The 16037-nt window shown below is 43.0% G+C and overlaps 2 protein-coding genes across 2 annotated transcripts in view; one reads left to right on the top strand and one right to left on the bottom strand.

Annotated features, from left to right (window-relative positions):
- The window catches only part of LOC310794528 (NLR family CARD domain-containing protein 3-like), a gene marked incomplete at its 5' end in the record, with an annotated part of 389910 nt that overhangs the window by 39117 nt on the left and 334756 nt on the right, over positions 1-16037 (top strand). The gene's annotated exons all lie outside the window — the stretch shown is intronic.
- LOC310794433 (uncharacterized protein) lies at positions 1797-6287 on the bottom strand (the record flags this gene model as incomplete). The annotated part of the gene is made up of 8 exons (XM_083656434.1): positions 1797-2634; positions 3170-3370; positions 3642-3884; positions 4179-4881; positions 4986-5212; positions 5844-5921; positions 6072-6129; positions 6223-6287. The coding sequence occupies 8 exons, from the start codon at positions 6285-6287 to the stop codon at positions 2014-2016; spliced, it is 2196 nt and encodes a 731-aa protein (XP_083512560.1). The 3' UTR covers positions 1797-2013.

The following is a 16037-nucleotide window of genomic DNA, read 5'->3' as shown; positions in this document are numbered from 1 at the left end:
ACATATAACTGACGACCACTACCTCACACAGTTCCCATCACCACCTTATTATAGAAACATAAAAAAGTAGACAGAATATCATTTTACTCTATTGTAGCATATTGAGACTCAAAATAATTTAAAAATGGTTGCCAGACTTTAAAAAACTTTTGCACAGACCCTCGAATTGAGTATTTCAACTTTTCAAGTTTTAGATGAGCCATCACTTCTCCAACCCATTGTTTATGTGTAGGAGGTATAACCTAACCTGAATCTGCCAGATGGGGGCGGCATTGTTCAACAATTCACGATGTCAGGTTGTGAAACAAATGTGAACCAACCTACATCCATCTGGCAGCGTCAGGTTAGGTATAACCAACTTCCGCTTGAAAATTCTGAATTTAGACAAAATAAATTGTTAAGTAATCAATTGTTAATTGTTAACAGTTAATGGCCACACTGGGTTAACCCATTGATACCTGATGCAGCATTTGCGTGTATATCCCTCATTTGTGTGTATCCGCGGTTCGCGGTCTTAAAGGGAATGCTGCATGAGGTATCAATGGGTTAATGCTGAACTTTCAACACATGAAAACAACAAGGCACAGACAGAGTATTGTAGAGAAAAAAAGGCTTTATTCCATAACATTAACATAACATTTATTCTGTAACATTCTCTGGATATTTCCATCAGTTAAATAAACAATGCGAGAAAAGATGTCCGTCCACCAGAAGCAGCTTGATCAAGATGTTGTTGACCAATATTTGACCCAATTGATGATTACAAGGATGGCTTCTGATTGGACGAAGGTGTTTACATTCATTAATTACGTTCAATTGTTGCTGTAACCGTATGTTGAAAAAATCTGCCCAACGCCTGACTCCTGTGACATAACATCGTATCGTGACATAACATCGTATCGTGACATACGTGTACATTGAATGTAGGTCAGCTGCTTAACTCGTGTCAAATCAAGATGCAAAACGCGATCTGCCCACAGTGTGAAAACAATTCAACATCACAGTTCAGTCATTTGAAGCATCACTGACCTACAGAAAAGCAAACGCAAACAAAACAGTTTGCAGGCTGAAAAAAAAAAAACGTTTTACTGCAAAGTGAACCAACAGTCTGTCTGCACTTGGTGTCTCACAAACGAAAACAAGTCAGCAGGAGAAATAAACTATTAATCAGAGGTATTATTTTGTATCGTTCAAGTCTTTAGCGTTCATATAGCGTGTCCATAAAGGCCGACTGGTTACATCCTGGAGCACTATTGGGAATGTTTGTCAGATGATCTCAGGTCTGACATACTAACCATGAAAAGGGGAACAAGGAACATCAAGAGGAACATTTCAGTTTGAACCAAACCAACTGATCATAATATGAAGAGTAGACATCAAATGACACCAACAAATCCTGCACCTGTTGCACTGATTTTGCTGTTGATGATATTCCTGGGCTGTGTCGATTCTAAATATCATTCTAAAGCTAAACAGACTATCCCCCCCTTCAGGAAGTGAAAAGTGAGTGGGATTGTGTCACAGTTGGGAGAGCTCCGCCTACCAATCGTCTGGGCACTAATTGTCAAAAATAGTTGTTTGAACGGCAGCTAACAAACCAAACCCAACCGACGGCCCTCTGTCACGTGACCAGAAATGACGCTCTCCCCCCCCCCCCGCTATTCTCCGTAGTGAAACAAACTGGAGATCACTTTGTAACATGGAGAGAACTTTTTAAACGTTGAAAATAGATTTTCCCCCCGAGCAACGTTACTTTATATGACTCCATTGTATCTGTTTACAAGCACACGACTTCTGCCTACCACCGGCCTTTCTGCACGAAGGGACACTAACCTAACTAATCTAACTAACCTAACCTAAACACTTTGGATTGTTGTTGTTTTACTCTCTCTAAATGAGTGGTGTGGATATAGACTGAGACCTGAGGCTGGTGTCAGTAACGTGTGCAAGCTGGACGTATTATTAGGTGAAGTATGCAGTTTGTGCTGAATGATGGAATGAGCTGGAGGCACTTCAGTGTTTGGCGACGCCGTTGGTCTTCTTTGCGTTCTTCCCTCTTAGGGAGTCTCTGTACAGAAGCAGCCTCTCTGTGGTGTGAGGGGGCAGACGGCTCCTCTTGGCCCGGACGATGCATGTGGCCATGGGACAGAGGCGGTCGAAGCCCCCCGAGGTGGCCGGTACGGCCAGCAGCTTCCTGACAATGTTCTGCAGCCGGGGGAAGCGGTTAGCACACCTCCAGAACGGCAAGCTGGAGTTAGCGCACAGCAGCGGCTCCGACAGGTACATGTCCAGCTCAGAGATCTTCTTCTTTTTGGCGGGTGGCTGGAGAAAGTTGAAGATGGAGTCGGACTTGCGCTTGACGTCGTTTTCGCCGTCTCCATCGCCGCCGTCGGTGTCGTCCAAGCCGGCGCCGGAAGCGTCCGCGATCGAGTTGGACTGGCTCTCCTCTTCGTGGTCCTGCTTGCTTTGCGTTCCCTCGCCTGTCGTCTGTTCAGCTGCCTCCACAGTGGGAGAGGCCACGGCGTCCATGTTTTCCACCGTCTCCTCCACCGTCTCCTCCACCATGGAGCGAGCCTGGGACTTTGACAGAGCCATTAGGAACATCTCTCCTTCCTGTTTGGCATCAGGGAATGGCTGGAAAAAGGCAGTCAGGGTTAGAGTTTTGCTTCCAAGGCCAGATACAAACTGTGATTTGTACTTTGACAGATTACATTTAAACTCAAAGAACCATTGTTGCAAAACGACAGAACAATTATTTGTGGATGACGTTCTCTCACTCATAGATCTACCACAGATTGGATGGGGCATTGCTGTTACACTGTGTAACAGAAGGCAGCCATCTTGCCTGGGTCACAGGTATGGACAGAAATGTAGCTTTCAACATCTGAAAATACATTGAATGCTATTTTATTTTTTATCTTCACTGCTGAGACTTTTTCAGGTGTTTGGAAAGCAGTCAAACCATTGTTTTCTTTTCCATTAAATCTATAGGATCAGATGTGGCAAAAGAGCTATTTTGTCTGAGAAACAGAATTTTGTCTATGTCATACTGCCCCCCTCTAAAGCCATTTTGGGCCCACCATCTCCCATCTCTCTTTGTCACCGTTCAATTGATCTACTTTAGATCAAGGATGACAACAAACTTCATACATCTGTCCAAACTCCATACCTGCAGTTTGATCCTGGGGTCGAGCACGGCGGCGACGATCAGGTCCCTCTGGAGGATCATGGACTGGAAGTGGGTGTGGAGGCCCATGCGCAGGCCCTTGGAGAAGTGGGTGTAGCTGGTGCTGCGGTTCTCCAAGCTCTTATCCAGGCCAACGATGGAGGGGATGATGAAGGAGATGGTCACCCCATTTCCCTGGAGGACCTGGGTTTAAAGTAAAGCAGTCAGTCAGTTTCTACCAACAATATACTACTGGTTACAAATTAAGCACATCTCAAATCTAAATGATCCAACATACAAAAACAAAAAAACAATAAAATAACAAAAAACATGAAAACTGTTAGACTGTCCTTGTCAGGTGTGAAACCGACCAGAAGTAGATCCGCAACCCATTTGGGTATCAATGAGATGTAAAACAGCAACTAACTTGCCTAGGCTGAGCTTTGCCTATGTTGGCACCTCGTAACTTTCTTACCTGGATGGCTTCCTCAAAGGGCTCGAGGAGACCCAGGATGTCGACCACCTGTTCCCGCTTGGCCTGGACCAGCGGCGGGGCACTGGTGGTGTCCTTGGCCTCTATTCGAGCCTGGGCCAGGACGGATGTGATGGTGCTCCAGGCCGTCTCCTGGACCATCCGGCGCATGGAGATCATCATGGAGTTCCAACGGCAACTACTGGAGGGAGGGGACAGAGACAGGCCGCACTCCTTCAACAGCACCTGAGAAAGAAAATGTGTGACGGCCATAAGTACCATGCGTCTCTAGAGACAGAAACTGTTTGTTTTTTTATCTCGCTAATCTGTGATTCCCCATTGAAAAAGTATCTGTCAGTTTACTAAAGGAAATGTTCTGGGGACATGATGGCTGTATAATGAAATCACTACATTAAATAAAAAACTATCCGATTGGAATCCAATCACCCAAAATGCATTTTAATGCCAGGTCCCTTTACACCTTGTATTAAAACACCTGGGCTGTAAAAATAAAATACAACACAAGTGTATTTCTCCTACCTCGGTCCAGTAGGCGCTGCTCCTGAAGAAAGCCACCACATTGTGGACCTGGGAGAGCAGGTTCTCCACAACCCTGGAGTTCTTCAGTGCCTCCTTGATCACCAGCTGCAGCATTTTGGCCACACAGCTGGTCCCGGTTCCCATCTGCAGCTCCGAGAAGGGCGACTCCTCCGTTTCGGACAGCTGGTCCGACAGAAAGGCCACCAACTCGTCTCCGTCCGGTTCCCCCCTGTGAGACGAGCACATGATCTTGTAGTCGCAGAACAAGCTGTTGGCCGCCACCGCTTCCTTGGCCTGGTTGGGGAGGACGTAGCCGATGTTGTGCGGGAAAATGCCGTAGCTCAGCAGCACGCCTTCCAGCTCGCGGGCCACGGCGCCGCTCAGGTTCTTGTGGCCGAGGCGACGGAACGCCACGGTGGGATGACGGATCTGCCAGCTGTCGTTGAGGTAGTGGAGCTGCACGGCGACGATGGGCTCCTCCGACGATTGGCCACCTGCCCACAGGTCAAAGGTGACATGAATGACGCCCTCCCCGCCGCTGGCGGTGGCCAGGCAGGCCTTCAGGTCGTGGATAAACTGGGGCTTGACTTTTTTCTCCACGTCCTCGTACAGATGCTGGCCCACGGCGCGCTGCGAGAGCTTGCTGTACTGAGGACCAATGATGGTGCTCATGAACGACCTGAAGCCTGTGCCTTCCACAAAACTGAGAGGAACAAAGAGAAGATGACAGGTTGATAGTGTACATTTTCAAACTATTCTCAATTTAACTGATGGTCTCAAATTGCGTGTTTTTCCAGTGAAAGTCACCTGAGAGGCAGCATGTCCTCGGCAATCATCCTCAGCGCTGCCTCAGTCAGCTTCCCCTGGATCTCCATCTGGACCGGTGCAATGGCTGGGCTGGAGCTGGAGCTGGAGCTGGAGCTGAGGGGGCGCGAGGAATACTCCTTCCTCGATGGTAAGGTCTGTGGAGGAGGGACCTTCTTCTGCTTGGCTTTCTTCTCCTCCTTCGGCTTTGTCTCTTTCTTGGGGTTGAGCTACAGGACCAGTAAGGAGTAGGAGTTAAAAAGTGAAGAACTATCTCAGCCCTACATATTATGCATACATGCTTGCCAGCTGTGTGTGCCTTGGCAAATGAGCACTTTTCTATGACAGGTTAGGAATCCTGAAGTTAAATTCAATACATTTTAAGGCTTTTTTAAGACCTTTTCAATATATTTTAAGACATCAACGCCAGCAATATTGGTGTAAATCACAAGTTTCATCACAATAGGATATATAGATTCTTTGGACAACAGATATTTGCTGATAGCACAAAGTCTGCCACAATACGATTTCGATTCAATTCAGGGGGCTGCGATCGATATGAGACGATAGCACACAGTATGCCCACTTAACGCATCATCAGCATAATAGCTACACAATTTATTACCTCATCAAATAGTGATTAAGACTTTTTAAGGGCCTTAATTTTCCCTAAATTGATCTATCAACTTTAATACTTTTCAAGACCCAGTCATGAATACATATACAACACGTCTGATCTTGTAGCCACACCACATGACTACAGTGAGACACATCAATGGCTTGGGCATCGAGAACAACAAAACACATTGATCATCGAATTGATATAGTGTCATTGAAATGTAATGATTATAGCATTCTAACCGCCACAAGAGGGACGCGGCCACTCGTCAAAGGAGGTGCCGGCTCAGTGTCTAGAACAACGTCACACTTGAAGTCTACCTGCAAGACAACAGACCACACCAACTTGAATGTAGAGACTTCTATTATGCATGTATGTACTATACAGCATGGCATTAGTATTATGTCATCTGTCTATTAGGCGTGTGCGATGTCAACCAAAGTGCCATCGCGATGGTTCCACAGTGACACATCACGATGGACGATGGCACCCTTGTTGACGGTGGGGGTGGGCAGACAGCGCGCAACACTCAGCAGAGAGAGGGCAGGCGGAGGGGCTGGTGCTGAAACTGTGACCAGAGCTGAAGCTATTTAGCACGTGTTGGATATTTTTTAAATCAACGATGGTCCGATGTAGAAGGCTCGGAGGTGGATGGGGGTTGGCCCATCGACGATGGTCGACGTCATCGTGCCAACCCTACCGTCTATGGTGCGCATGTTATTAATGCTGTATGTTGTTAGAAGGCCTGGGGCTGTGAATCTTCACTGGCCTCACGATTCGATTCGATTACGATTCAGAGGGCTACGATTCGATTCGATTACTATTATCGATGCATCTTAAATCAATGCATCACTTCTTTCCGCAATACATGATTTATTTTTTCTCACTTTCTTTTTTCTCACTGTGTGGCTACTTTTAAAATAAAAGTGCATTTGGAATTGCATTGTATTATGATCCATAATTAAAATAAACAACTGCATGTACTTCAATTATGTTTTATTTGATTATTAAAAAAAATAAAATAATAACAATAATAATTTAATAATCGATTTTTGACATTTGTGAATCGATGCAGAATCGTGCACGTCCGCATCGCGATGCATCTTATAATCGATTATTTTTGACACCCTTATGGGTCGCATAACATCAGGACCATTTAGGTCAGTTGTCCATCACAGAAAATGCATTCAAATACTTTCCTGTGATTGGCCCAAACATTATGGCACTCATCGCATTGTCCTCTGTGCCAAATACCACCAATGTGTTACCAAACAGGCTAAAACAATGCATACAAAGTATTTGCAATTACTATGCGCCCCAGTTCAGATTTTTAGACACGTGCTAATCTCAATGATCTCCGAGTATCGTACCTCTCCGTGCTCAAACTGCTGGATGTCGACGGTGACGCTGTCAAGATCTTCATTGAATAAACCCAGCTCGGCTTTACGTCTGATGGTCGCGTTCCAATGGTTCTTAATAGCATTGTCCGTCCTGCCAGAGGGATTGAAAATTAGCATTGACACCTCAGCATCGTTACTTATATTAGGTTTACAGCAATCTGATGCATGTTTATGTCGAGTCAACGGGATTAGATACACATATATATATACACCGGTATACACACACACACATATATATATATATATACACACACACACACATATATATATATACATACATATATATATACACACACACACACACACACACATTATATATATATATATATACCGTATATATATATATATATATATATATATATTTTTTTTTACTGTGTGTTTTTATTGGACCTTGTGTCTGCTAATAAAGATTGATTGATTGATATACACACACACACACATATATATATATATATATACTGTATTACAGTACATCATCTTCTTTCTGATGGACCATCCACCTTGTCGAACATCAAGACTAATGTCAACGAATCAACCACTGCTATGTGCCCCACCTTCCAGGGAGAAGCCTGGCGATCTCGGCCCACCGGTTTCCCAGAATGCTTTGGGCTTTGTAGACGATGAGGTCTTCCTCGTTGCTCCAGTTTGACTTTTTGACAAGCGGGTCAAGGTGGTTGTTCCAGCGCTCACGACACTGTTTCCCCTGCCGCCCCTTCAGGTTCTTAGCTACCACAGCCCAGTTTTTGGTGCCATGCTGGGCAACGAGTTCAATCACCTAAACAGAGAAAACAAATATGGACACAAACGGAAGGGGTGGATACGATTGATTTCATCATTTTCCAAAGCAGAGTAATTATTTCCATAATTCTGTTAGTCCCTGAAGCGCAATTAGAAATGATTCTTAGTGTTTGATTTAACCTGCTTGAAGTACCTGATGAGGTTTGACACATTAGAACAGCTCATACAGTGTCTAACAGAAAAGTATACAAACTTGACTTTCAAACAACATTCGTGAGAGACTGAAGAAATGTTGCGTCCTGGTCCTGTGGTCAAATGAACTGGTGCTTAAAAGATAATTAACATGATCGTGAATAGTTAACTGGTCAGCCTCAGAGATTGTGTGACTCTCATTTCTCACCTTCTCATCTTCTTCCTTGGTCCAGCTGCCCCTGACCACGTCAGGATCCAGGTATTTTTTCCAGCGGTCCATACACTGGAAGTCTGTCCGCCCGTGACAGCAAAAATAAATCCCTTCTGAAGATTAACTTTTACTGCCTTTCTGTCATGGTTTGGATTCTGCGCACTTGTAATCTGATTTCTTAATGTTTACCATTTATTTTTAATCACCCCCCCCACACACACACACACGAGTGCTACATACATAGTTTATTACTGCTATGATATTTTTTATAGAAACAAATCTGAAAAATAATCAAATAAACAAATGAATGAATGAACGGATGAATGAAGGAATGAATGATGTATGAAATGCAAGGAAGAAGGAAGGATTCATCATGATGAGATTCCTAATATAAATGGCACTGCAACAGTTACTCACAGGTAAGAAACTGGCGATGGTTTTCCAATCTTTCTTTCCAAAGTTGCTGATGAGGATTTTGAGATTTTCGTCCTGTAAATTGGAGGACAACAACAATTCAGATACAATGTAATCAAATACAATGTACCGTAATCAGATACAATGTAATCAGATACAATGTAATCAGATACAATGTAATCAAATACAATGTAATCAAATACAATGTAATCCTTAAAAGATAGATTTGAAATTCTGAGTTAGCAAGCAAGGCCATAAAAGGTATTATTCTGAATTATAAAACGGCTCTCTCAAATCAAGCAATCTGATTGGTTCACAGCCATTGTATAAATCCCGTAACCCACTCCAATAACCCATGGCCATGGGTTATGAGTTGCCATGGCAACTCTCTTACTAAAAGGCTTTGGTTACCTCAAATGACAATGTAGAAAAAACAAATGGCGGAGACAGCTGTCAGATCCTTGTGAATCGATCTTCGCTTATAACTTTACTAATACTTCGCAGAAAATTATGTTTTGTACAAGAATAGACGCGGGCTAATGTCTTCTTTGCAAAAAAAGGCTGTTAACCCCGCATTTAACCCCGTAACGTTAGTTGGTGTCGGGCTTTGCAGAAAACTCTCAGCTTCTCAGCAAGCGCTGAGAATGCAGCGCTGCGCTCGAGCTGCGTGTCGGGCTTTCCAGAAAGCTCTCAGCTTCTCAGCAAGCGCCAGGATTGGCCAATGTCAACTTCAGTCTCCAGAACGATCCAATCAAATCACCTGCACGTTCTTGCGGTCCCGCCTTACAGTAGTGTTTCAACTGACTCGATCAGAATGCCATGCCAGTCGGACTTATAGTATTATTATTATTATTATTATTATTATATTATCATACTTGGAAACCGTTTTGCGGCCTCGTGGGATAACAGCTGATCAGCGGGATATATTTGCCACAACACACGCAGCTCGAGTGCTATATTGCTTAAGTATAACCTGCTGACTTTTGGGACCTCAGATGAAATTTAGCTTCCTAGCTAATTCTGGGACAGTTTCTGACTGTCCATTGTCCCTGCCTGCCAAATAAATAAAAATAAATAAATCCATTTTGATGTTCATTTTTCTCAAGGAAGGTTCGCTGACCAACCATGTATGTATACTTTTTTTAAGTGCTAGCCTGCTACGGTTCAGTGAGCAGCCAGTTGTAATTCTGGCAATTCTACTTTAAATCGTGACAGGTTTTCAGGATTTTCAGCTAAATGGCTAAAAAAAAATTAATGTCAAGGTGTTGTTGTATGAGAAACAATTGTTAAATGTCACTCACCTCCTCCTGTGTCCATTTGACTTGGTTCAACTTCTTGTCTGCTGAGTCCGAGTCGGTGTCAATATACAGATTATCGTCTTTGTCTTCGTCCATGCTGAAAACACACAAGTAAACAAAAATGTACAAGAAGGGACAAATTGAAGAGGCGGTTCAAACACATTACCAGATATAAAGATTTAAAAAATCATCTTCGGTAGTATTAAATTGTGTGTGGGGTTAAAAATAATAATAATCAGGCGACCCTATTTGAATTCCAGGCGACCCCACTTAGGGTCATGACCCTAAGGTTGGGAACCACTGAATTAACGTTACCAAAGATTATATTTAATTCAGCTGCAAGTTGAGTATCACTGAATTAAACCTTCCACGTGGATCACTGAAGTGAAGATGAAATGCTAATCTGAATGACACTGCCTTGATCAGATCACTCATCACTACACTGTGAAAAGCCAATACAGGTGATTCACCTGTATAAATAAAGGTTAAATAAAAAATAAAAAAATAAAACTGCTATAAAATGGCTACTCTCTCCCACTCATCATCAATGGGGCAACCGCCGATATCTTTCTTTTGAGGAAAGGAAGGAAATGAGTACATGTAGACTAGAGTCTTGTGATCCAACGTCATGTCATCTTGAAGCGTTTCTGAGACTGGCTGACTCACAAGCTATAACGTTTCAAGTTTTATGAAAGAAAAATAAGAAAAATTGTGATGAGACAGAGATCTTGGCACAGTGTAGCTAGCCGCAACAGTTGCCTCATTGGGATAATGTAGTTACCAAGGCATTGCACTTTCCCTTCCCCCAACCTGACTAACTTCACAAGCATGCATGCGGTTGCGCTAACATACACAGCTAACTGCTCTGAGCAGAAAAGCAGGCAGATAGCTCAAAGGAAACTAGCACGTTCGGCACCAATCTAATGAAGATAGCCTTAAAAATGGAAAACACTGCACTGCTAAATTATTAACACAAAACTATTGCAAATAAACTTGACTTGACTAATATATGTTTCTTGCCATGTATTTGATGGCATAATATGGCACCGTAACAATTTAGCATTTATTTGGACTTCATATGTGTGTAAAAATCCAAGTTTGTGCCCATCAGGTAACACACGAGAGTGTTAAAAATTATTAATAAAAATTAAAAAATTATTAAAAATGTTTATGTCTAATATCTTCCTCCATGTGTGTGTTTCAGCGGCGGAGGATAAGATGGGCTGGCACGGGAAGCCGCTGCCTAAAGACATGGCGGACATCGTGATGAAGGAGCTGCAGAGTCGCATCAGCAGCAGCAGCAAGCGCCTCTACCCGGCCCCGCCCAACGACGACGCCCCGCCCGTCAACCTCCGCAACATGCGCATGCCAAGCGCACCCAGCTACAAGACTGGAGACAAGGTGTGTTTGAAAGTCAAGTATCATACAGCCAAGCTGGGATGTCTTCATTAAGCTGTGTCCCCAATCATTCGTTTACACTGTGTGATTTATGGGGTTGAAAGTATTTGATCACTCTCAAATGTGGAACCTGGGGGCACCCGGGTAGTGTAGCGGTAGATTCCCTGCCTGCCCAACACGAGGGTTGCAGGTTCAAGCCCCCTGCTCAAATAAAAGTAGAGCACGTACATCCACTCTTCAGTTAGCAAGTGCAGGAGAGCCCACGCACTGCGTAGAGCCCGATGCTGGGTGTGTGCGGACTTGATTATTACTATTTTATTTGTTTTACCTCAAGCCTCTGTGCTAGGCACTTAGGGGTATATGTCCTGGTCGCTGCACTAGCGCCTCCTCTGGTCGGTCGGGGCGCCTGTTCGGGGGCGAGAGGAACTGGGGGGGCAATAGTGTGATCTGGCCGGTGAAACTCCTCGCTGTCAAGTGAAAAGAAGCGACTGGCGACGCTGCACAAATTCACAATGTGACAACCTAGACTTGTCCCCGGACCATACGTTTCACAACGATACAGACACACCCCCGGATCAGGGGCGTATGCAGAAATTGAATTATAGGTGGGCCTGGATCAAATTGGGTGGGCCTGGATAGGAAGGGGTGCAGATGCCCGGCCAAAGGCCAGTAAAAATTTGACGTGTTATTTTACTAAAAATAATGCATTTGACCATCATTTTAAGTAGAATGATACCACCCAAGCAAGAATATTTCAAGTGTTTCAAGTGCTTTACTGAAATATTTGGACCATATAATGATAATACAATTATCTCAACCTTAAAAGGTTACATATAGGTGCCAAATGTTGCATACATGAATGCTTATACTTGTGTGTATACTGTTACTTTATACAGAAATTAGAACCACTGATCCATATACTGCTGTGAGTTTAAAAAATAACAACACTGAGGCTGCTTCAAGTTTGAACAAGACGCCCTCTGGTTTATTTATCCACAGAGAGAACAAAATTCCTAGATGTCATGAAGTTGTCATGCATTAGACTCTGGAGATGATGTGCCCTGCGTTTTTACAAAAGTAACAAAACCATTGGCTAGCAATGCAGCAGCAAGTTTGCCTCTAAAAAACAACCCAAAAAAAAAAAAAAAAAAAAAAATTTTTTTTTTTTTTTTGGGTTGGCCAGGGCAAGAAGTGGGTGGGCGTGTGCCTACACTCTTAATACAGATGTGTTAACTCCTGACTCAATAAATGTGTAGATAGCAAAATGACACATGTTGAGTCAATTTCTGTAAAGAATGTGTTGCATGTTGTATCCTCTCCAAACACACCCAAATGTGTTGTTTAATTGACACATCTAATGTGTTGCTGCGCAATCCTCATTGCGTCATTGCGTCATTGCGTCAAGCGTCATCCCCGTGCAGCTCATTTTGGAGGCGGGACGATGCAAGTGCCGTGGCTGTGTTGTGTGGTCAGCAGCAGACCAGAAGGACAGGTAAATCTATTATCATTGTGTATAATGTGATTGCTTTACAACCGTGTACTGTTAGCGGAACCAATGCAAATGCACAATCAACCAACATTTGGACTTGGCTTGGCTATGTTTAATAGTTCAGCTGGAAAGACCGCCGACCGTGCCAGGAATTAGACCTAACCTTTTCCAGTGTTAACAATGGACTGGTGGCGTTGCGTCGCTAGTTTTAATTCAGACACTGAGGGATAACTTTGTTTCCCAGCAATTAAACATAGCCTTCCGCCAACGTTAGCTAGCCCTGAAACACCATTGTTTCATCCAGACAATAGCAGCGCGGTTTCAGGGCTAGCGTTAGCTTACCTTCGAAAATGCAATGTCTAATCAATGGCAAATTAGCGTTAGCTGTGTAGCTAACATTGGCCAAGTCACGGTCGGCGGACTTAATAGGATAGCTGTTTAGCTGTTAGCTGTGCTAGCTGGCTAAATAGCCATGGTCGCTATTTATTTTTGGCATTCATTTTCTGGGTAACGTGGTAACTTAACTGTCTAGCTAACGTTTGTCAAGTCATGGTGGGCCACAACGGTTACGTGACTTAATAGGAATAATGTGTTACTAGCATGGACTGTATAGCTACAATAAAATTACAAATGTAATGGCAACTGCAATTGCATGTGTACTGGCTGCTGTGCACGTGTGTGCATGCATGGTGTATCGTCTGTGACAAATAAAGACGGGGTTTGTCCGTCCTGTTTAATCTTTAATCTAATCATTGTGATACAGTGTTAGCTGGCTAAGTAAATAGCGCGAAATATTTTGCGCCATTGGTTACAAAGGATGTACATTTCATGCGCAAGCGCCAATGTACGCCATCTTTAGCTACGGCAATTCCACTTAGACAAACTTGATACTGGTTTCACAAGGATGTGCAGGCTGCAGTTCACCAGAGATTTCATTCCAGATTTTTCTTGTGTAAGGATTTTTTATTGGTGTGTTTGATTTTAAGATGGAATACGAAGGAAAATATTTTATTGAACTCAATCTACATAAAATAATGCGTTATTATTATTTTTTATAAATGTATATCACTCAAAGAAAAAACTCCAAACATTACATATACAGGCTAATACCATTACCTTTATCAGTCAGTCTCAGAAATGAGGCAAGATAAGCATTAGTACCTGATTGTGTGTGGGTGATGACAGGAATTTTAAGTGTTGTATTTTCTTATGTATGGACTAAATAACAGTTAGGCAAATATTGCTCTGATTGACCACGGACCACTGTCCCATGAAAGTAAAGAGCATTTGGATGGTACTTTTCCAATTCAGTATCTCTGACTTGCTATATTGGCATGGATGTGTTCTTTTAAGAGAAGGCTATCAGCTTCACTTGCAACAGGTTTGACTCCTCTTATGTGTGTGTGTGTGTGTGTGTGTGTGTGTGTGTGTGTGTGCGTGACTGCGACTCGGACAGCGACCTCCACACACTCGTCAGTGAGGACGAAGAGGGGCCCTATCCCCCAGAGGAGTGCTGGGAGAGCCTGGCCTCAAGGTGGCCAAGGGGTCACACCCACACGGTACATCCAAACAGCTGATTGCACCGCACCTATGACGGACACAGTTAGTTAGTTATATTTAGACTGGTTGAATATCAAATATGTTTAATAAAACTACACCATAAAGCAACCTAAAACTGACATCAGGTTTGACTCCTCATCTCTGTGTGTGTGTGTGTGTGCGCGCGCGCGTGACAGCGACTCGGACAGCGACCTCAACACAGTCGTCGGGGAGGACGAAGAGGGTCCCTACCCCCCAGAGGAGTGCTGGGAGAGCCTGGCCTCAAGGTGGACAAGAAGTCACACCCACACGGTACATCCAAACAGCTGATTGCACCGCACCTATGACGGACACAGTTTACTGCACTCTCCCGGAGTACACATTTTCCATTGAACGCAAATATGCAATAATAGACTAATGAAGTCAAGAAACTGATACGATACCGGACACTGCAATATCAGATGAGGATATTGAGGCCGACTTGTCTCCATCTAAAACCAAAGGCCCTGCACTAAGTAACTATGCAGCTGCTTTTGTCGCACAAATGTACTCTGCTTCAAATGCAACGTTAAGTGATGTACAAAGGAGTGTAACTTGCACTGTTGTTATAACTGATACTAAAGATGAACCAGTCTTTGGAGAAATATTTCATCTCCTCCCTCAGGTAGAGAAGGGCACTGCTCTAGCTTTTTTGCAGGTTGTGAATGTCAACTGTTTCGATGACCACTTTTATGCATATGAAGTGGAAAGAGCTGATGAGTTCAAACTTGTTCAAATACCTGTTGACTTGTCTGATTTTAGACCACTTGACTTTTCTACAGGTTGTAACAATAATCTGTAACTCACTGTTTTTATGACTAAAGCACTTTTACAGGGTTGTCGTATGGGTCGTTAAATTCTGTGAATTTTGGGGGGGGGGGGGTGATCGATGACTTGGATGTATATATTTTTTTATAGAAATTGCAAGTTATTTGTTTTTACGTCTGTTTATTTTGATTAATGTTTGTATGGCGTGCTTGTTCGCCGCTTCTCCATCAATGCATTTGAATGCATCTCAACTCCGCTCTATGTTGGATTCTTGAATTCAATCAGTGAAAACAGCTTGTGTTTGTGGAAGGAACCCTGATGTGAATGTTTTTACAAACAAACAAAACATTAAATGTTCAAAACAGTTTAAAATAAATGTTTTTCAAAATAATTCCACGTGGCATTTTAATTTTTATTTATCAACCATTTGTGTATAGTAACACATGCTTGTGTTGGGTGAAGTGCGATTATGATCATAATGTGTTATTTTGGGCAACACATGAATGTGTTAATATTTGCACATTATACATCGACACATAACTGTGTTAGTATTTACACAACATTACACATTGCTGTGTTAATATATTGACACATTACTGTGTTAGTATTTACACAACATTACACATTGCTGTGTTAATATATTGACACATTACTGTGTTAGTATTTACACAACATTACACATTGCTGTGTTAATATATTGACACATTACTGTGTGTTAATATCCTTGACACATTTGATGTGTCACATTTAACATAAAAAGCGTTGTCCCAAATACAACTCATTGATGTGTAGAAATTTAACACATGTTATGTTGATATTGACACATCTATTGTAAGAGTGTACCCAGGCCCACCCGTAGATACGCCCCTGCCCCGGATACACCCATCTACTTACGGATTCGTTCCATGGATGTATTATAGATTCGTTCCCGTTCGCGCCATTATTCAACT

This window comes from Poromitra crassiceps, assembly GCF_964638095.1.
Source record: "Poromitra crassiceps genome assembly, chromosome: 20".
NCBI classification, from domain to species: Eukaryota; Metazoa; Chordata; class Actinopteri; order Beryciformes; family Melamphaidae; genus Poromitra; species Poromitra crassiceps.
The sequence above is the reverse complement of the archived record's forward strand: the minus strand, read 5'-3'. Positions and strand labels throughout refer to the sequence as shown.